Raw genomic sequence first — 23,504 nt, forward strand, 5'->3', positions numbered from 1 at the left:
TCGGCAAAAAAGGGCCTTTTTTACAGGCACGCTAAAAAATGGATTGTCGAGCGCCCAAAACCCGTGCCAACACTACCGTAAGCCACTTTTCAGTGCACCTTAGTAAAAGGACCACTAAGTGTTAAGTGTGGGGTCTAGCTTGAACTACTACATTGTGGGAATTCCAGATTCTCATCTTTTGACCAATACAGCTGGTTGGATTTAGGCATGTGGGGTTCCGCTTGCCTCTGGGCGAGTCTCTCACCAGCTAGTTATTCTCTATTGGTTTCTAAAGACACTGGGAGCCGCAAGCCTGGGGCCCTACAGTTTCTAGAAAAACACTCACAGACCGAGAACACAAACTGCCAGGATTCTTAGTCAGTCCAGGACAACAGAGCTAACAAATTAATACGTTTATTATCAAAAAAAGTAGAACAGTGAATGATAAAAGTTTAAAAACAGCAAACAGGAAAAGGTAAAATAACAAGAATTTAATGTTAAATCTAATTGAACACTTTTTATTTCCTAAGTAGTACCTAGGGAGATCAGGAAAAGAAAGAGCTCACAGGAATTAAACAGGGTCTCAGTGCAGAGGTCTACCCCTTCCACACTCTCAAGTGAGACTGGGGAGTTCTAGCACATTCTGGGCTAGGTCTTTGGCTTCAGGGCCAATCAGGGCACAGAGCATTAGCACTGTTTGGCCAGTGTCACTGAAGGATACTTTTCTCCTCAGGGGTTTTCCTCTTTTTTTTTGGTGAAGGTAAGCTATAAAGAAAACATACTTCTGCTATAGCTATAATGCAGATGTCAGACACCACCTACTGGCCAATCAAGGGAAATACACTGAAGGGAAGAAAAGTGTCATAGGGCAGCATTACAATTTACAAAGCATGAAAGTCCCCAGTTTCAGCATAACAACAATACTACTACTACTTGTCATTTCTATAGAGCTACTAGACATACGCAGCATGGTACACTTGAACATGAAGAGTACCTGGCAGGTACCCAAATAGTAGCAACATATCTATGTGCATAGCAATTTTGTGTGAATTAGCCACAATGGGAGGCAAGGCTGGCTCTAGGCACCAACAAAACAAATGCTGGCTTGTGGCAACATTTTGGCTATCGTTTTGACAAATAAAGTCTAAGGATATGTATTCCTTAGCACATATTTGGTTTGTTAATGCACCTTCTAAATTTTAGTTCATGCAGTTAGATTTAAGGTAAGATGGCCTACAAATTAACCTGTGCACAATCAATTTGTGAGCATTAAAAGTTTTACTGCACATTAAAAAACTTTCAAAACCATTGGCATGGGTAAAAACCGATAAAATATTTATAGAAGGGGGTAGCTTAAAAGTTTCTACTTAGAATGGCTTAAACCTTAGGGCCAATTCTGTAGGGATATGGATTTTAACAAGTTTGATTTATTTGTTAAAAACTGCCAAAACCTCTAAGAGAAGCCTTAATTCTACGATTTTGTCCTCTAGGAGCTAGTCATACTAACCTTGATGGATGAAATTCATCTCTGCTACTCAGCCAAAAAACAGCAATGCTGAGGGAGAGTCCCAAGATGATGCTTCACTTTGGATAGTTATTGATAATATTTAGTGCTGGCTGGTCAAATTTGTCTAATTAACTTTACACTGAATGTTCAACCTGATCAGATTTGGGCTCAATATATGGATAAAGTTAACCAGACAAATTTGTTTGGCTAATGTTAGTTGGACATGGCTATCTGAATATTAACTTTGTAGTGATTAAGGCGTGGTAGACCCTACGCATGTGCAGCATGTACCAAAATGAGACTGCCGTTAGGCTTGCATGCCCCCTGGTGGTATTTCCAGATTTGGCATGTGCCCAAAACACCAGGACAAATTAATTTTTTATTTCCCACCATGCGTGGCGTTTTAATGGGTGGCGGTAAGGTCTCAGGCTGAAAATGGACATGCGCTGGTTTTGATTTTAGTGCACGCCCATTTTCCTGCCCCTTAAAAAGCCCTTTTTCCTAGACACAGTAAAAAATGGCCCATCGCACGACCAAAAGATGAGCTTCTACTACCACAGGCTACTTTTTACCGCGGCTTAGTAAAAGGACCCCTAAAGCAGCTGATGACTTTTTTCCTCCCAAAATAAACATTAAAATTAGTCATACCTCATCAGCTACCACTACATTTCCATTGTTATACTGCCTTTTTCCAAGTGGATCTTTCGTTGGGTTGTCATTGTTAATGCCATCTCCTTCATCACCCTATGAAACATAAAGGATTGTTAGAAAATGTTAGAGTTAATAAGCTTATATCTGTTTTTCCTGCAATACTCTCCAGCTGATTCTTTGTTATTTAACATAACATACTAGCTCTTAGTAGATAAAGATCAATTTACCCACTCACTCTGCCAGGTGGTTCCCATATACAGTGCTTTGTTTAAGGATATATCCTAGCAATTAATCAAACAAGTCTAACCACTTACAAAATACTGTCCTTATTCCTTTAGGTTCTCAACCATTTTTGGTAGATAAGCATATATATAATCATACCAGCATCCAAGTTACCCATTCCCAGCCCCTCAAAACTGTTCCTTCCACTGTCCTTTGTATCTATCACTAGAATGCTTGTGATCCACTGAGTGAATAACTTTAGAAGTGGGAGGCCTGACTAGGGGCTCTATGCATATATAATACCTTTGCACCAACCCCTTTAAAAATGCTCTACAAAACTGAGGTTACAAATAACAGAGATAAAGGCTATAAACGTTTGGGACACTTTCATTTTTGAAAGTTTTGTGTACTATAGAGTCAGTAGAATGGAACTTTGCATTTTAATTTTCACAGCTTGGATGTTTTTCATGTTCTACAGCCTAAAAACTACAAGGGCCTAAAAGGTACCTAAAGCGGGGTATATGATTTACATAAGAACATAAGAGTAGCCATACTGGGTCAGACAAATGGTCCATCTAGCCCAGTATCCTGTTTCCAACAGTGGCCAAGCCAGGTCACGCGTACCTAGTAGAAACCCAAATCATGGCAACATTCCATGCTACAAATCCCAGGGCAAGCAGTTACTTCTGCATGTCTGTCTCAATAACAGACTATGGACTTTTCCTCCAGGAACTTATCCAAACCTTTTTTAAACCCAGGTACGCTAACCACTGTTACCACATCCTCCGGCAAAGAGCTCCAGAGCTTAACTATTCATTGAGTGAAAAAATATTTCCTCCTATCAGTTTTAAAAGTATTTCCATGTAACTTCCTTGAGTGTCTCCTAGGCTTTGTATTTTTGGAATGAACAAAAAATCGATTTACTTCTACTCGATCTACACCACTCAGTATTTTGTAGACCTCAATCATATCTCCCCTCATCTGTCTCATTTCCAAGCTGAAGAGCCCTAAACTCTTTAGCCTTTCCTCATACAAGAGGAGTTCTAACCCCTTTATCATTTTGGTTGCTCTTCTTTGAACCTTTTCTAATTCTGCTATATATTTTTTAAGATACGGCGACCAGAACTGAACGCATTACTCAAGGTGCAGTTGCACCACGGAGCTATACAGAGGCATTATAGTATTTTCAATCTTATTCACCATCCCTTTCCCAATAATTCCTAGCATCCTGTTTGTTTGTTTTTTGGCTGCCGCCATACACTGGGCAGAAGATTTCAACATACTCTCTACGGTAACACCTAGATCTTTTTCCTGGGTTCTGATCCCCAAGGTGGACCCTAGCATCAGGTAACTATGATTTGGCCTTTTGTGTAGCCTTAAATTCAGCCTTGGGTGTGAGTAATTATGCTTTTTTGGGCAGTGGTGCTACTTTTACTGGAGATGGCATATATGACTTAAGGTTAGGGTTAGATTACAATTTTGTATGGAAAAGTCTACGGTTCTTTGCCTGGATGGTCCTTTGTGTCACATAAGATACATTTAGGGATAAGAGGGTCATATCTGGCTATCAACGGAGCTACAAGTAAGATTAATTAATGCTCAGTTGGTTAGGGATAAAGATCAGATATTTTTTTTACCACAAGGGGGACTAGTTTGTCATTTTTGACCCCTGAGTATTTAGGTGTGTGTAGGGGGGAGGGAAAGGGCTGTGAAGTTCCAGTTAATTACTTTAATTAATTATTTTTGTTCTTTTGTTTTGAAGGGTGGTATAGCAAATGCGTATCAATAAATAAAGTGCAAAAGAATAAACCAAAGTAAAATTAAATAATAAAAACAACAGAAAGTAAGAGAGAACAAGAGAAAGGTAGGATAAAACAGCACTTCAAGGGGTAGGGGGGAGTTCAAGCTAACAGGTCCTGCAACAGTGATCATCCTTCAAGATCAGGCCTAAAACTTAGCTGTAAAGTCCAAGTCTTCATTACTTTCTTACATCTAGGGAATCACTTCTCTTGATGAATAACTAATGGAAGGAAAATCCAAGGATAAGGCTCCAGGCAGAAGGGCTGTGGTGTTAAGAGACATTTTCCTGCATAAGTAGGAAGGAGATGAAAGCAGCAACAAAAGTGCCTACAAAGAGCACAGAAAGCAAGAGCACTTGCCATTTACTCCTTTATACTCCTTCTGAGTATAAAGGAGTAAATGGCAAGTCAAATAGAGTGGGCAACCTTTGTAAAAAGCATGATGAACCAGTATGAGAATCTGGAAATGAGGACAAGCAGTGACAGGGAGCTAATTTTGAGTAATCAGAAGGCTAGTGACATGGTCAAAATGCAATGTTTCCATTAGGAGTTTAATGGCTGTAAGTTGAGAAAAGGAAAAACAAGATTTGATGGAATGAATGTGCTGAAGAGAGAGAAAAGAAGAACAGACTACTGCATCAGTCTGGGTCTTGAAGGGAAATATCACACCTTGAGTGACAGTAGACTTGTGACAAGGTACAAAGGAAGCAATGGGACAAATGAACACAGGAGAGGGAAAACAGGCAGCAACATTTCACAACATTGAGTTGAAGCTTATGGGGCTTGAGTCAGCCTCCAGCAGCATGAAAGCAAGATTGAAGAGTGGCAATATCAGGAGCAGATGGATCAATGGAAAACAAGATTTGTATGCTGTAGATATAGGACTACGTTTTGTATATGGCACCAAACAAATTGAGCGCTAAGTGCTATTCTATGAACAGCACTCCAAAGTTGGCACTGTTTATAGAATAGCTTTTGGTGCCAGAATCCAAACCTGGTGTAAATCCTTGCACCTAAATTATGTGTGGATCTGCCTAATTCTGTAACACTGTATGCAAATTCCAGGAATAACCCTGTCCTGCCCATGCCCCTCCCATGGCCACATCCTCTTTTTGGATTCACACGTAAAAATTTATATATGCATCTTTATAGAATTGCATGTAAATTGAAATTATTGCCCATTAGTACTGATAATTGCCCAATTTTTATTTTTATTTATTTATTACATTTGTACCCCGCGCTTTCCCACACAATGCAGGCTCAATGTGGCTTACATAGTAATTTGAAATACAAAGTTAAGAATAGAATTTTCAATAAAACAGTAGTAAAACAACGTAAAGTCGGGCTTAGTAGTGTATGATAAGTTGAGCTAGATAATATATGACTAGGATAAAAGATGGTAGACAGGATAATTATTGGCGCTAATTGGTTTGTTATGCAATTAAATTGTGCACACAAATTGGATACATACCCAAATTTGCATGCATAATTTTTAGTATCATATACAGAATTAGGGGGATAGGAATAGATTCTACATATCACGCCTAAAAAATTGGCACTAAAACGAAATACGTCTATTTATAGAATAAGGTAAATTTTCACATGGTTTATAGAATACACTGAGTGTCTGCATGACCAAATTTAGTCTCAGGCAGTTATAGCAAGTAAAACTTGGTGTAAATACCGCCACCTATATTACACATGGACTGGGTGTATTTTATAACCACGCGCATAGATTTTAGAAATGCCTATGACCCACCCATTCCACGCCCATGGCCATGTCCCCTTTTCAACTATGCGACTTACAATTTACGCACATCACATTATAGAATATGCTTAGACAGCTCTAAGTGTAAATTCTAATTAATGCCAATTAGTGTCAATAATTGATTGTTAAGTGGCAATTATTGGCGCTGATCGACTTGTTAATTAATTCAGTTGTGCACGCAAATCCAGAATATGGCTGAATTTGCACACGCAACTTAAGTCACGCTATGTAGAATCTGGGGATAATGTCTACAACCAAAGGACTGAATAAGCCTGGGTGGGGAGGGGCAAAAAAATATTGGCAAAGGTAGGGCCAACTAATAACCCCTGGGGGATCCAGCGATGAAATATTCTTTTAAGAAAAAATGACCGTCCAGAAGAAAGGCTAAAGCAGCTAGGGCTCTTCAGCTTGGAGAAAAGGTGGCTGAGGGGAGATATGATAATGATTATAAAATAATGAGTGGAGTTGAACGGGTAGATATGAAACGTCTGTTCACGCTTTCCAAAAATACTAGGACTAGGGGGCATGCGATGAAGCTACAATGTAGTAAATTTAAAACAAATCAGAGAAAATTTTTATTCACTCAATGTGTAATTAAACTCTGGAATTCGTTGCCAGAGAATGTGGTAAAGGTGGTTAGCTTAACGGAGTTTAAAAAAAGGTTTGGACGGCTTCCTAAAGGAAAAGTCCGTTATTAAATGAACTTTGGGAAAATCCACTATTTCTGGGATAAGCAGTATAAAATGTTTTGTACATTTTTGGGATCTTGCCGGGTATTTGTGACCTGGATTGGCCACTGTTGGAAACAGGATGATGGGCTCGATGGACCTTTGGTCTTTCCCAGTATGGCAATACTTATGTACTTATGTAACCTGGAAAGAGAACTGGTAGAGGTAAGATTAGAATAACTCAGAATCACAGAGATACTTAAAAAGAATTAGGTCAAAGTGAAGCAAAGATGAAGAGAAACAAGAAAAACTTCTTTACCTTGATCGAGCAAACTAAAGAACTGATTGTAAAGAGCATGGCTGTAAAAAGTGATTTGGTAATTTAGTCAGCTCAAAAGTCAACCTCATGAGGATTAACGATGAAAGTTTGATCCAGAAAAGGAGTTACCGTAATTAAGGAGTTAATTGAGTTAACATTAAGTTCTCAGTGATCTTGGAAAGAAAGGCCAGGTTAGAATCTAGTTTAAAGTTGTACAGAACCTGTGGGTCTATTTCATGACGTATATAACATGAAATGGGCTGTTCCTAATATTTCAGCAGATTGCGAGGGTTTGTGAATTTGGCCTCAGGGTTTTTCTTTTTCTTTATGTTTTTAAATTGCCAAGAATAGGGGCTGAACCCTTTTTGATGTTAGTTGAATTGTTCATGGAGATGTAATATAGGTAAGTGTTGTAGAGACACTGAAGATCTCCATTTGTGGAGAAAAAAAATTCCATATGCCGGTGGGGGGGGGGGGGGGGGGGGGGGGGGGGGTGTGGAACCTTATAAGGGCTAACATACCTTCTTTTAGTAATAATCATATTAGTTTTTCCACAAGATCTGAACTCTTGAACCCCAGACTTCTCTGTTTGAGTTTAATAGACTAATATTACATTTAAAAAATTGGATAAATTACCCCATCTAGCTCTTTCCTCAATTTTAGCTTAGTTGATGAAATACAGGAAGTCTTACTTTCCACAAAATATTAGGCAGAATTTTTTAAATTTTACAATAAATTATAGCTGGGAATGTAAGAAAGATAATAATTAAAATGTAATTTGTTTTTGGATTTATTCCCATTTTAATGGCTTCAAGCACCCCCCCAACATGACATACATAATGGGGACCATTTTGTTGTTTGATCTTTTACCGCAGTTATGATAGTATCAGTGTACTTATGACTGGTATCTTCCCACTCACCGAAGTGTTTAATGGATGATGCCTGTTAGTGAAAAGAGCACTAACACCATCTCTGTTAATATACTGCAAATGTACTAGCTGGATAATGCTTCTATGTTCATTCCCCACCCATGACTTGCCCCTCCCCCAAGTTTTTAAAATTAAATGGCATGCAATTAACACATGCTGACAGGCAAATTACCACAAAATGTATCAAAGCATTTTGTGGTATGCATTTTCTCACATTAACTGCCAGATCCTGTATAGCACGCCTAGAGATCTGCGTGGAAATCCAAGTGTATTCTATAATAACGCGTATAACTTAATTGACTGAACAAGCAAATCAGCATATTTAACAGCACTTAACAAGCAATAACAAGCACTAATTGGCAATAATTAGAATTTACGTGCATAACTCGCTAAGCATATTTTGTAATGAACTGCGACTAAATTCTGAAGTGTGCAGTTCAAAAGGGGCATAGTTATAGGCAGAGAAATGGACATTTTGTGAGCATTCTGAAATATATGTGCATAGTTACAGAATAAATTTACGTGCTGGGATTTATGCCAAATTTTCATTGGTGTAAATGGATTCACATAGCTTTAGGTGCTGTGATATCAACTAAGTGTATTCTATATACCGTGCTGAAATCAAGGCACTGCTTATAGAATATGCTTAGGCGGAAATGTTTTCTGTGTGATTTTTATTAGGCACCATATGTAGAATCTGGTCCTAAATGCGTATTAGTGCTTAGTGTGGTTAGTAAAAGGACCCCTTTGTGTATTTTTCAATACTAATCTTTTTGCCCTAGAAGGTCATATGGGCAATTGATGAGTTTAAGTAAGTTTTAGGTGGAAGAAACTTCTCCGATTCATTAGGCAAGTAGCAGGGAGCACTGGAATATATTTCTGAGTCAACACCTCTCTATTGAGACTTGATGGTGTTAAGAGCTGAAGAAGGTTTCTGGTAGTGCCAAATTCTTCCTGGTTTGGATCTCTGCTGTAAACCCTATGACACAAACAGTATTCTGTTCAACAAGGCTTCTGATGGAAAGAGATTTAAAAAATTTCCAGGAATCAGAAGAATATTTGAGTATTTTCTCAGTATTATTGATAGCCTTTCCAGTCTATCTCTCTGTCTGTCTGTCTCTCTCTATCTCTCTCTCTTGCACTTTATCGCTGTACCTGTTATTACATTTCCTTCCAGTCCGGTTAACTTTGTTATTAAAAGTAGCATCATGATTCTCACTCTCAAAAAGAAATTCCAAGATAAGTGAAGAGCCTGGTATTCCACTTTTATTTTTTCCTTTGCTTTTTCCCTAGCTACACCTGCTGTACCAACTGTAACAGAATCTCACTGCTCCTTAGACAGAATAATACCATATGATGCCCGTGATTACTGTTAAATTTATGATAAATACGACACCAAAATTCTTGGATATCAAAGACTTCCATACAGGGTGGAAGGACTGTCTTCCTTACAGCTTTACTTAGATATATATATATATAGAGAGAGAGAGGCCAGGCCCTCAGGGCAGGTCAGAGTTTTCCACCCTTAGTCTGTAGATAGTGAATTTGGTTAGGGCAGGATTTGGATAACATTAAAATCTTGTTTTATATCAACAGGTGACAGAGGCCTGTTATTGACACAGTACAGTGTGAGAGAGGTTGGGGGACTGATGAACTTGAAGCTCATAAGAGTATCAGTGCAAAAAAAGGACAGTAGGACTTTATGATCTGAGTGTAAGGCTGATTCAGCTGTTTGCCACTTACTAGGGACATAGCCAGGAGCCTTAACATCTTCCTGTATGAGATTCCCTTCAATTGGTTTTATCTGCTAGGAAAGAGACATAAAGCATGAAGAGAGAGAGAGAGAGAGAGAGAGAGAGAGAGAGAGAGAGACAGACAGACAGACAGACAGACAGAGAGAGAGAGAGAGACAGAGGGGAATTATTGTTGCTAGATGGGGAAGAAGAGACAGAGAGAGAGAGAGAGAGAGAGAGAGAGAGAGAAAGGGAGGGAGAGAGAGAGAGAGAGAGAGGGAGAGAGAGGGAGAGAGAGGGAGAGAGAGGGAGAGATATGGAGTAATGCTGATTGAGGTGAGGACACATAGAGAAAAAGAGAGAGAATGAGAGCAGTGGCGTTCCTAGGGGGGCGGACACCCAGGGCGGCGCCCCGCCCCCTGGGTGCAGCACCTCCCCGATGCAGCGCTGACCCCCTCGGCGAAAGACACCCCCCCCACGAAAGAGTCCCCCCGGGTGAATGCCGCTGGGGGGGGGGGGGGGTGCTGCAGCGTGCGCCTGCTGCGAGTTTACTAACTTTGCTCGTTCGCTGCAGCTCCCTCTGCCCTGGAACAGGAAGTAACCTGTTCCAGGGCAGAGAGAGCTGCAGCGAACAAGAGAAGTTAGTGAACTCTCGCAGCAGGCGCGCGCCGCAGCACCCCCCAGTGGCGTGCACCCGGGGCGGACCGCCCCCACCGCCCCCCCCTTGGTACGCCACTGAATGAGAGATAGAGAGAGAGAGAGAGGAATTATTGTTGCTACTTTCTTTGCATTCCTATTCCCAACAAGCTGGAGCAGAGGTTTTCAATCTACTATCTAGGCCAATGGTTATTAATTCACAATTTATCTTCATTTGATACACCGCAAATGATAACAAATATCTAAGCAGTTTACAAAGGATAATAAGAAAGAGGAGTAGGAGAGACAGGCAGGACACAAAGGGTGACCTAGGTTATAACCAGTGTTAACAAATTAGTAAAAAAAAAAGATAAAGTTAAAAGGTTAAAAGATGAAAATAAGTAATAATTATAGTTATGATAATATTAGATCCATAATATACAATAGGAGGGGAGGGTGTGTAAGAAGGAAATGACACATGTGAGGCTGCAGAAAAAAAAAATAACTTAAGGTAGAAGAAAAAGCTTGGGTGAAATAATGAACATTCAACATAGTTTTAAAATGAATAAATAATGGTTCAGACTGAAGTTCAAGCATATTCCAGAGCACTGGAGCCACAATGCTGAAGCTATAAGATCTAGCAAAATGTGAATGAACATGTAAAAAGGTTGAAGTGTCATGTACTACTACTAATCATTTCTACAGTGCTACCAGGTGTATGCAGCACTGTACACATTAGTGCAGCTACTTCCTCTGTCCCTAGAGGGCTCACAATCTAAGTTTTTGTACCTGGGGCAATGGAGGAGGATTAAGGGCCCCTTTTACCAAGCTGCAGCAAAACGGGGCTGGTGCTGAGGTCAGCGCGTGTTTTACACACTTGCAGAGGCCCCCTTTTACCACAGCTGGTAAAAGGGAAGTCTTGCTTTCCTACAGGAAATGGCCATGCGATGAGTAAAGCACTTGCTGCACGGCAATTTGGGGGGGATCCCTTACTGCCACCCATTGAGGTGGCAGTAAGGGCTCACGCGTTAACCTGGTGGTAACCGGGCAGTGCCCGCCAAGTACACTCAGGCGCTACAGAAATAAATACATTTTTGTAGCACCGAAAATAACAGCACGCTAGTGGTGGGAAGTACCACCGGGCTGCTACTGTAGCCCAGCGGTACTTCCTGTATAGTGAGCAGTATGCCTGCATTGGGCTTACCGCTGCTTAGTAAAAGGAGCCCTAAGTAACTTGTCCAAGGTCACAAAGACCTGCAGTAGGAAGTGAACCCAAGTCTCCAGGACCAAAGCCCATTGCACTAACCATTAAGCTATGTAAACATTGTTGAACAGACCAGAGATCATGAGCTGGAGAATATGGAATAAGAAAGTTGAATAAAAAAGAGGGAATACCAGTACGTTTGATTTAGTGAGCCAGAATCAGAATTTTAAATGCTATAGGGAAGAAAATTGAAAGCCAATGTTTGTAAATTAAAAGTGGAGTAACTCTGTGAAACTTCCTTGCCCAGAGGATCAGCTTCACAGTGCTATTCTGGACAATTTATAATCTTCTTAGATGATTTTGGGGTAAGCCCTGAAATCTGTCCAGGTCAGGTGTTGAGGATATATGATTTGCCCCATGTATTAATTGAAAGAGCCAGTCTCTGCACACTCCAGTTGCACATATAGAGCAATGCCTTCATCCAGCCCCCAGAAGTCCACAGGCGATGTGGAGCTGGATGCTGCATTCAGCACATTATAACTTAGGCCCTGCAAAATGTGGGAGACACAGGCTACAGAAGTTCAGCTTTCCGGACATTAAAAGAAGTCTTGGTTTAGTGAGATGAATATCCAATCTCTGGGAATCTGATATCTTTGGGATACATTTACTAAAGTGCACTAAGCAGTTAGCACAGGCCCTTGCTAACTGTTAGGAATCACTAAAACAGCCAGGGTGATGAAAATTCCATGTAACTAGGGTATGAGGGAGATTGGGAGTGGACTGCACATTACAGTTAGTTAAGGTTAACAGATAGTTTATAGTTTATTATTAATAGCCCACCTTTATCCAAGGTGGGGTATAAAATCACATACATAATCTTAAAACAAATAAAACATGAACAAACATATCAAAAGTCATGGTTACAAAACAAAGCAATACAGTTTTTCAATGGCTACAACATAGTGCAAATACCAGTCCATCAACAGCTATAATACTGTGCAACTGCCAGACAGAAGAGATGTTTTCAATAATAAGCAGCATAAAATCTGTTTTATTTTTTTGGTATATTGCCAGCCACTTGTGACCTGGATTGGCTGCTGTTGGAAACAAGATACTGCGCTTGAAAGATCTTTGGTCTATCCCAGTATGGCAAGGCTTATGTTCTTATGCTCTTATAATCTCTTAAAGGTGGACGTATCCTGTTGTTGTTGCTTACTTTCCAATGATAATGAATTCTACTCAACTGGTCCTGCAACCGATATACTATTTCTTCCAGTCCGCTCCAGTTGCAACTGGTGCAAATCTGGTACAAGTCGTCTACAGTTATATTGTGAACACAAAGTTCAAGCAGGTACATTAGGCTTCAAAACAGTAAGTAAAATAAAAAGAGCTGTCATGATACAGTACCATGTGTACTAACAACAACAATAACATGTTCTTTATACAAAATTTCACCGGTAACCAGCCTAACCTCAAAAGAAAAGGTGTCACATGTTCAAATTTTGAAAGTCCTAACAATCTCACTGCAGAATTTTGTACAACTTGCAATGATTGTATTCAAACAACTGGCAAACCTAAGTTAACAATATTGCAATAGATCAACCCACTAAACAATAATGATTGCAAGACCAATTTAAAGTCATATGATGGCAACAAGGGTCGCAACATACTTAATAGCTGCAGTTTAAAATACAATTTTTAAAAATTACTGATGGTACATGTGGAATACCCCAAAGTTACAAACACGATGAGACACATTTGTCACTGTACCAGACAAAGAAATCTCCAACGGTAATCCTGACAAAGGAAATGAAGTAACTTTCAACAATTCAGTTTCAGAAACATTCAGAGAGTTTATTCTTGCTCATCCAGAGTTTTTGGTTTGCAAATCTGGGACACCTGGGTGGGGTAAGGTGTGGCAGGGTGGGTTAGGGTGGGGACAGGTGAGACCTTCCCATTTCAATTTCCACCATAAGAATTGTAATCTACTAAAATAAATATTTTATTCCTTTTATATCTTAAAAGTTCTTTCACTAAGTTGCTTAATACAAGATCTTTAGGGTCCAGAACCAGATCTTATGCTGGGTGATATGTCCCACATCAAAGAGAATTACTTATGCAGTGAAAATTTCAAATCAGCTGACAAAATCCAGCGGTACAACGTGTAATATTATGTGGGACATATGTTCAGGTTTTCAATCTTTGAAATGGGTCTCGAGACATTGTACACTGAGTTATCTATCAGACAATAAAAATATCCAACCATTGGTATCTTTGACTTGGTTTTTATGTTCAGCAACTCTATCTCTCTTTCTGTTTCTCTCACTACTACTTCTGATCTCATCTGTGCCTTTTATGTTTTTTTTGCTCTGGTGTCTTCAACCTTTTTTTTTTAAGTTTCTGCTCTGTCTCTTATTTGTCTCTTTCCTTCACCAGTGGATATTAGAATAGTTTTCCTTCTCTATGCATGTTTCTACCCCTTCCCCTGATACTTCCCACTTTTGCTATCCTTGCTGCTCTTCTTCCCATTCCTTTTCTCACTCCTTATGAGTTGTCTCTTCCAATTTTCATCTTCCTTCTCCAATATTTTATTCCCACATTCTCTCCATTCATCCTAAGGATACTCCTATTCATTCTCACACTCCCTCCCTCCTGGTCCACTTGTATCTTTCCCCTAACCCCCATCCCCTGTGGCGAACTTCTTCATCTCTTTCCTCTGTCTAGTACCCTTTCAGTCCAGCATTTTCACCTCTCTCTCCTCTGCCCTATCAGTCTCGCATCTCCAGGGATGTGGTGGCAAGAAGGGGAGAAGTTGCACCACATGAGGGGATGCAGGAAGGGCAATATCAAATTAGAATATGCCACTTCTGTCCTCCTTACTGAAGTCAGGGACAGGAGTCTGAAATCGGGGACAATTCCTGAAAATTGGGGATGCCTGATAACCTTACAGTTAGTACATGATTGTTAACAGGCACTTTTGAATTTACATTTATCATGGTTGTACTTAACATCATCTCAAGAGGTGGTGTTAGGTGCATCCACAGTAACTGAGCTTACATTAATGCTCGGTAGGGAAATTGTCTGAATAGTAACCACAGGGGAAATGCTGAATATGCCCCTAACAACTACCGCACTGCCTTTGCACTTACCATTCATTTATTTTGTCTGTTAATGTGCTGCAGGTGCGAATTCTTCCTGCATTTTAGTAAACATGCCCCTTTGTATTTAATACAATATAGGATGGAATGCAATTCTATTTCTGTTTCTCTGGTATTCTACTGTAGACAGAGCTCATTTTTTTAGGGTTTCCAATTCAGTTTTTGCCTGCACATTTCTATTTCTAATATGTAGTTATTTATTCTATTGTTTGGTAAGGCTTTATCCATATTTTGCATATATGAACAAGCTGAGATCTTTTGTGAGCATGTAGCTTTTAGGGATTTGTAGCAGCCCAGTTAGCTCTCTTTTCCCAAAATGTGGTGTGTTCTAAGGACTGGTATAATATTTGCAATGCTGTCTTTTCCTAGGCTGTCTGGCCAGTTTCTTTCAATGGTCATCCCATCCTTTAAGGCGCCCCTGCATGTGACTACTGGCACCTTTTTTGCTAGACAAAAAGAACCATGTATGAGATAGATCTGGATGCACAAATATCTTGAGAACTCTACTAGCTGTTGGGTCCGCCAAGACAGGTTTGGGAATCACTGTTATGTTATAGCTAATACCCTCTAGCCACTCTGGTGTTCAGGATAGAATATGCAAGAGGTAGATCACATAACAGAAGCAATGTAATGAAAATCTATCAGAAACTAGACTGCCAAGGTGATACTCCAGAACTGGGCTGAAAATTCCCTGAGCTAGAGGATTGTTGAAAAACAGACATTGAGAGCCTTCACATAGCTATGGAAATAGTATCCAGAGAAGGTAAGACAAGTAAAGGATTAAATTTCATTTAGGAAACAAAGGTGTGATTTTATTAGTTAGCATATGGCTGATGGGGTTGAGTAGGCTCTGAAATAGTTTTATATATCTTAGATTATATGGCTATCATTAGAAGCTTATTTGGTAGGAGGTTATAGGATCACCTCTCTGAAGTTGATTCATTTTAAGCATAGAAATATATGAAAATGAAGACAGATAAAGACCATATGGTCTATCCAGTCTGCCCATCCATGCCATCTGCTATCCCTTCTTTTCCCTTAGAGATCCTATGTAGTTATACCAAGCTTTCTTGAATTCAGATACAGTCTTCATCTCCACCACCTCACCCAGGAAGCTGTTCCATGAATTCTGCACTCTTTCCATGAAGACATATTTCCTTACATCACTTCTGAGTCTGTACCCTTTCACCTTCATCTTATATCCCTCATTCCAGAGCTTCCTTTCAAGTGAAAGAGACTCACCTCCTATGCATTTATGCCATGGAGGTATTTAAACATCTCTATCAAATCTCCTCTCTCTTGCCTTTCTTCCAAAGTGTACATACTGAGATCTAAAGACCATTATCCATTTTAGTAACCACACTCTGGATGAACTCTGTCCTCTTTTTGAAGGTGCCGTCTACAGAATTGCACACAGTACTCTAATTGAGGTCTCACTAGAGACTTGTACAGAGGTATTATCACCTCCTTTTTTCCTGTTGGCCATTCCTCTCCCTATGCATCCAAGCATTCTTTTGACTTTTGCTGTCATCTTTTCTACGTATGATCACACCTGTGTCCCGCTCCTGTTTCATGCACATAAACTGTACTAACCCTTGGGTTTTTGTAGCCCAAATGCATGACCCTGCATTTTTTAGCATTAAATCTTAGCTGCCAAATTCTGGACCATTCTTTAAGCTTTACTAGGTCCCTCCTAATGTTATCCACACTATCAGGGGTATCTTCCCTATTGCAGATTTTCTTTATTATTCACAAAGAGTCAAACATTACCAGATAACCCTTCCACAATTACAGAATTGTTAAAAATAATCAGACCAAGAAAAGAACCTTGTGGTACACTACTGGTAACATTCTCCTCCTCAGAGTGAGCTCCATTTATCACTACCCTCTGTCACCTTCCACTCAACCAATTCCTAACAGTCAGTCACTTTAGAGGCCATTCCGAGGACACTCAGTTTATTGTTAAGTTATCTGTGTGGAGCTGTGACAAAGGTTTTGCTAAAATCTAAGTACACGATATATCTAGCGCTCTCCCTCAGGCCAACTCTGTGGTTACCCAGTCAAAAAAATTAATCAGATTAGTTTGGCAAGACCTTCCTCTAATGAAACCATGCTGCCTCTGGTGATGAGTTCTGCAATCCATTGGATTCCAGAAGTGTTTCCATTAATTTACATACCACAGATGTCAGACTACTTGGCTTGTAGTTCCCAACAGTTTAGTTTATGTTTAGTAAGTTTAGGTTTTCAGGGGCTGGGCGATATAATTGTATTTTGATTTACAGTTGATGCATTATTATTATTTTGAATTGTTTAGTTAATTTTTTACATGGCATGAAGTTTGTTTTAATATAAGAGATCTATAAATGGTATACATGAAATGACATGAAACACATCTAAGAACTGGTGGAAACAGCTTTTCTTTCTTTTGTGCACTGCACAATGAATGCAAGATTAAAGAGTAGTAAATCATCTGGACCGGATGACATGCATCCAAGGGTAATGAAAGAACTCATCCATGAATATTGCTGATCTGCTGTTAGTAAACCTGTCATTTAAATTCTCTGTAGCACCTGAAGATTGGAGGGTGGCCAATGTAATGCCTATTTTTAAAAAGGGTTCCAGGGGTGATGTCGGAAATTACAGACTGGTAAGCCTGATGTCAGTGCCAGGCAAAATAGTGGAATTATTACAAATAATAAAATTATGGAACACATAGATAGATGGTTTAATGGGACAGAGTCAGCATGGATTCAGGCAAGAGAAGTCTTGCCTCACCAATTTGTTTCATTCCTTCCATTCTCTCAACCCTCCTTCAACCCCTGCCTCCTTTTCTTCCTTTTCTGAAATCACTGAAGAGGAAACGGAACATTTTCTTTCCTCCTCAAAACTACTAGTTCCTCTGATCCCAGTGGCGTAGCTAGGGTAGTTGACACCCGGGGCCAGTCATTTTTTGACACCCCCCCTCCAAAATCTAGTACTGGGCAAGCCAAGAATACAAAACACTCAGGACCTATAGAGCAATTCTACCATACCATAAGCAGCCATTTCTACAAATCACACAAGGAAAAGGAAAGCATCTTAAACACTACAGTGAGCACTAGAACATCAATTCACCTATTGTAAAATGAAACCAGAAAGAATTGTACAGATCGTCGATCCTGCACAGTCAATGCCAACTGAAAGCCATGTCTTTTTCACAAACACAGAAACTCCCTAATCCACTATAGAATAAGTAATCATAAACTTTCTACTTAGACAAAAATTAAACTGAACCCCCAAGGTGCCAGATTCTGCATACAATGCAACACCACAGAAACAGAAAATGCCCCCTAATACTGTGCAAAATATAAAGACAGAAGACGTAAATTTAAAAATACTAACAAGTACCAATCACCACTTTACAAATTAACAAATAGAAATAAAACAAATATAGAAAATAAAATAATACCATTTTATTGGACTAATACATTTAGCTTTCAGAGGCCAAAACATCTTTCCTGAGGTCAATACAGTATAGTGCTGTTACAGTATCCGATAGTTAGCCAACATGTATTAAAATTAGTCCAATAAAAAGATTATCTTTTTACATGTTCTATTATAAACATTAACCCAGCTACAATACTACTTTATCCTAAAGCAAAAAAAAAATAAAAATATATATTTTATCTACAGTTTGTTGTCTCTGGTTTCTGCTTTCCTTATCTTCTTTTCACTGTCTTCCTTCCATCCAGCATCTGTCTTTCTTCTCTCTCTGCCATCCAGTGTCTGCCCTCTCTGCTGTCCCCTCCATCCAATGTCTGCCATCGCTCCCTGCCCCTTCCATCCACCATCTGCCCCTGTCTGCCCTCTCTCTCTTCCCCTTCCATTCACTGTCTGCCATTTCTATCCCTTCCATCCACTGTCTGCTCTCTCTGCCCCTTCAATCCACCATTTGCCCTACCTCTCTCATCCATCTAGGGTCTGCCCTCCCTCTTGCTCCCCCTTCCATCCAGGGTCTGCCTTGCCTCTCTCTGCCCCTTTTTTTAAGCCCCCAGTTCCAGCCCCACTATCCCACCAGTCCCCAGTTTCAGCCCTAGCCCTTTTCTCCCACCAGTTCCAAGCTTCAGCCCCCAGCTACTTCTCCCTGTCCTCTTTTCAGCTCCCAGTTTCAACCCCAGCACTTTTCTCTCACCAGTCCCGAGCTTTAACCCAGCCACTTCTCCGTCTCCTTTTTAGCCCCCAGTCCCCACAGTTTCAGCCCCTGCCCCATTTCAGCCCCCAGTCCCAGTACTAGCCCCCTTATCCCACCTACCCTCCTTTTCAGCCCCCAGTTCCAGCCCCCTTCATCCACATGCCTTGCATTAGGGCCCCCCTTTTCAGCCGCAGACCCATTCTCCCACCTGACCCAGGCATGCCCCATTTTCCCACCAGCCCCAGGCATGACCCCTTCTCAGACTCCAGTTACAGCCCCCTTCTCCCATCTGAGAACTCCACCCCCTCCCCAACCCAGTCCCCTTCTACCATCTGAGAACCCCCTCCCCACCCCCTTCTCCCATCTGAGAACCCCCTCCCTACCCCCAGCTGAGACCCCTTCTCCCATCTGAGAACCCCTTCTCCTCTCCCCACCCCCTTCTCCCATCTGAGCCCCCGACCCGCTTTGCGTACCAGATGACAGCCCTCTTCTCCTGCCACCACTCTGCCTTAAAAACAAATCTGCGATTGAAGCGGCGTGGCAGGCAGCGCCTCACGTCTGCCCTGCTTGTAAAAGAAACAGATCTCTCTTCGTCGTCATCGGGCCTTCCTTCACTGGGTCCCGCCGCACCCCGCCCTCGCGGAAATAGGAAGTTACCTCAGAGGAGGGCGGGACCCAGTGAGGGAAGGCCCGATGACGAGGAGGAGAGATCTGCTTCTTTTACAAGCAGGGCAGATGCGAGGCGCTGCCTGCCATGCCGCTTCAATCGCAGATTTGTTTTTAAAAGTAGGGTGGGAGCAGCAGGAGCGGAGCACCCCCCCACCAGCTGACACCCGGGGCGGACCGCCCCCACTGCCCCGCCCTTGCTATGCCACTGTCTGATCCTATTCCCATCCATCTACTTAGCACTATCTCTCCTACTGTCATCCCTTCTCATATCCTCAATCTTTCACTTTCAGCTGCAACTGTTTTTGATGCCTTAAAAAATGTCGTATTTACACCACTCCTCAAAAAACCTACCTTGGACCCAACCTGTCTTTACAACTATCTCCCCTTCTGCCTCCTCCCTTTCCTATCCAAGATACTTGAATGTGCTTTTCACCGCCACTGCTGGTTACCACTGGGTAAGCGCCATAAGGTAGAAAATAGAAAATATTTTCTACCGCCTGTTTTTTGGTGCACGCCAAATTCAGAATTACCGCCTGGGGCACACGGTAGCTGGGTGGTAATGCCAATTGGTGTGTGCTGGACATACATAGTCCCTTATGTGCCTTTGTAAAAGGCCCCTTAGGAAGTTATCCAAACCTTTTTTAAGCCCTGCCATAGACGGTAGGTAGCCAACTGTTTTGGGGAGGCTAAAGGGGGCGGAGCTTACCTCTGTGGCGACGTCAATGACGTCGTGTCGCTGCCAAGGGGGCGGAGTGGACCTCCATATTCTCCGTGGAAGCGACGTCAATGACGTCGCTGCCACGGAAATAAAACAATTAAACCGCACACGCGAGGGGGGCGGGTAGGGCGGGCGCAACACCCGGAAGCCAACCATTGGGCTAGCCTCCCCAAGCCTCTTATACGGGGCGCCTATGAGCCCTGCTAAGTTAACTGCTTTTACCACATTCTCTGACAATGAATTTCAGAGTTTAATTACACATTCAGTGAAAAAATATTATCTATGATTTGTTTTAAATTTACTACTTTGTGGCTTCATTGCGTGCTCCTTAGTCCTAGTATTTTTGGAATGAATAAACAAGTGATTCACGTCTACCCATTCCACTCCATTCATTATTTTATACACCACTATCATATCTCCGCTCAGCCATCTTTTCTCCAAGCTGAAAGCCTTAGCTGCTTTAGCCTTTCCTCATAGGAAATAATACAAAAAAGTAATAGCATACATAAGTTTGTTCTATGATGTTACCACACGTTCATGGGCAGATCAAAAAGCGTTAAGAGGTATTAATACAAATTGGCTATCTCTGCTAAATGAGCTTCATATTTGTATATAAGGCAAAGATAATTCCACCAAAAAGTGTTGGATACCTTGGTATTATCATTCCATGCACTTAATATACACTGTTCATAAGACAAGTGATCCTGATATTCAATAGAACGAAAGATTACAATTCTATAAGACAAAGGAAATTTAAGATTAAGTAATGCAGAGATTCTATGCCACACCATATTCCAGAATAATTGAAGGTTAGGACAAGAGAATAGCATATTTCTATTCATTGGGATTTATTAACTGCTTTATGAAGAGATTCACCCAAGGCAGTGTACAGTAGGTATGTTCTGTTGTACCTATAGCATTATTGTAAGACCAGGCAATTCTATAACTGGTGCCTCCATTTAGATGCCCCAAGCATGCGTGGTGAGAAACTTTTCTATAATGGCATATGAGAGCTTTCTATTATAAAATACTACTGTAATCCCATATCCAGCACAGCTGCCACAGAGCTGGTGTAACTGCAGTCACGAAAATGCAGCAGGGGTGCACATTACTTACGCTATTCTATAAAGGTTATGCTCCCAAATTTACACTCCTAAAATTTATGCTTCTAAATTTATGAGCATACTCTAAGCCCAAAATAGATTATGCTTCTAATTTAGGAGCATAAATTATGGTCATAAATTAGGATCATAAATTTAGGAGCATAACCCTTATAGAATAAGGCCCAGTGTGCATCAGTGCTCGCCCATGTGTTCCTCCCCTTGCATTTACACACTATGAGCTAGATTCTATATATGGTGCCTGAAACTTCCGCAAGGAAAAAAAAATACGTCTAGGTGTATTCTGTATAGAATAGGCTTAAATTTCAGCGCAGTATATAAAATAATGCCGAGCGCCTCTCCATGTGATCAAATGTAGTCATGGCCGTTTATGCCATGTTTTACATGGCGTAAATCCCAACACCTAAATTAGGCGCAGACCCCAGATTCTATATAGCGTGCCCGTGAAAGCGCTAGTATTCTGTAACTGACTGGCTGGGGTGCATCCAGGACCAGGTTTGGGAACTTCTGTGCTAAATGGTTAAATTCAAAAGCCCACCCTAAGAATGTCTCTAGCCCTGATTGTTTTGGGTAAATTTAAGTGACCTGTGGTTTTAATAGTACAACTTCAGCTAGTTAAAGTGAGTATATTTTTATTTATTTATGTATGTAATTTATTTGTGCATTCTTGTATCCTACTGTTTTCAAAAAACAAGTTTCAGTTCAAAGTGGCTTACAATTTGCAGTTATGTGACCTTGCAGTAGTGATCTTAGTTATAAAGTAGTGTAGAACTGTCATGTTCCCTGCTTGCGCAAGGTATGGGCATCTGAGGAGATGGTGGGCATCTTGGATTTGGGCATATCCAGGAGTGGGTGGCCATCTCAGAGGTGGGCTTCTTAGGATGGGGCAGCCATCTTGGTGTTGGGCAGCCGCAGGAAGGAAGCCCATGTTTGGGCTTGAGGGCATCTCCGTTTGGGGGCAGCCATCCTGAAGACAGCTGTGCAGGTTTGGGCCTAATTCCTGCACTATTTAAAGCCATGCCACCTGTCCTCCCACGCTTTGGATTCTATTCAGTTCTCTGGGTAGTTGCAGTGCTTCTGGTTCTTCTTCTGTTTGCTGTCTGGTATTGACCTTTGCCTGATCCTGGATTTTCTACTGCTTGCTGCCTGGCATTGACCTTTGCCTGATTCTGGACTTGCTTCTGTCTGCTGCCTGGTATTGACCTTTGCCTAATCCTGGATTTTCTACTGTTTGCTGCCTGGTATTGACCTTCGCCTGATTCTGGATTTGCTTCTGTTTGCTGCCTGGTATTGACCTTCGCCTGATCCTGGATTTGCTTCTGTCTGCTGCCCAGTTTTGACCTTTGCCTGTTCCTGGATTTTCTACAGTCTGCTGCCTGGTATTTACTGGTTGTTCCTGGACCTTCTTTGCCCGCTGCCTGGCTGTGCCCAGTGGACTTTGTTCTGGACTCAGTTCTTCCTGCTATTAGCTTCCCGCACCTGGGGGCTCAACCCCTGGGGAACGGAGGGAGACACAGGGGGAACTCGGGGTTGGCCGACAGCTCGGTGGGAATTCTTCCTCCATCGGGCACAAGGGCTCACATCTCCACTTGGCGTGCCTGACAGGAACATCTGGAGTTTATGTAGTTAGTCATAGAATTTTTTGAAAAGGTAGGGCTTTAGTTCTTTTCTGAAGATAATTGGCAATGCTTCTTGTGACCTTGGGTATTGAGTTCTATCATTTCGAGCCCAGGTAGCTAAATCCAGTCACATAGATGGTTTTGTAGATTGTGTTTCTGCAGTTGGGTAAGTGGAGTAGCAGGTATCCTCTGGTTTCTGGGCTTGCATTTCTTGGGGATAATTCTAGATCTAGCATATATTCAGGACACATTCCAAATAGTATTTTGTAGACGAGGGTACTAATTTTGAAGAATAGTCTTGCCTTGATTGGTAGCCAGTGTAACATTTTAAGCAGTGGGGTTGCTCTCTCGTATTTCGACTTTTTAAGTATTAGGCAACAATTTTAGTGTGTTTTCTTTGCATATGCTGCATTGCAATAGTCTAGTTTTGACAATATCAGTGATTGTACAATTTGCTGGAATGATTTTCTAGAAAAGTAGTAGTCTCTTATCCTTCTCAGTTTCTATAGTGTACTGAAGCATTGTGATGTGACTGCTGATACTTGACTGTCCAATATTAGGTATTTGTCAAGGATGATTCCCAGTATTTTTAGTTGTATTTTGATTTGGTAGGTTTGGTGGTTGATTGTAAAT

The 23,504-nt window shown here is 41.1% G+C and overlaps 1 protein-coding gene across 2 annotated transcripts in view; it reads right to left on the reverse strand.

Moving 5' to 3' along the window:
* Positions 1-23,504, reverse strand: part of SLC28A3 (solute carrier family 28 member 3) — a 141,658-nt gene that overhangs the window by 89,883 nt on the left and 28,271 nt on the right. Inside the window, exon 2 of one of the 2 annotated variants that reach the window (XM_030193667.1) lies at positions 2,135-2,230. In XM_030193667.1, coding sequence (XP_030049527.1) covers positions 2,135-2,230 — 96 coding nt within the window. Of the gene's footprint in view, positions 1-2,134; positions 2,231-23,504 lie in introns of those variants that run through there. The other variant, XM_030193668.1, reaches the window with a different exon arrangement.

This window comes from Microcaecilia unicolor, chromosome 2, assembly GCF_901765095.1.
Source record: "Microcaecilia unicolor chromosome 2, aMicUni1.1, whole genome shotgun sequence".
In the NCBI taxonomy this organism is placed as follows: Eukaryota; Metazoa; Chordata; class Amphibia; order Gymnophiona; family Siphonopidae; genus Microcaecilia; species Microcaecilia unicolor.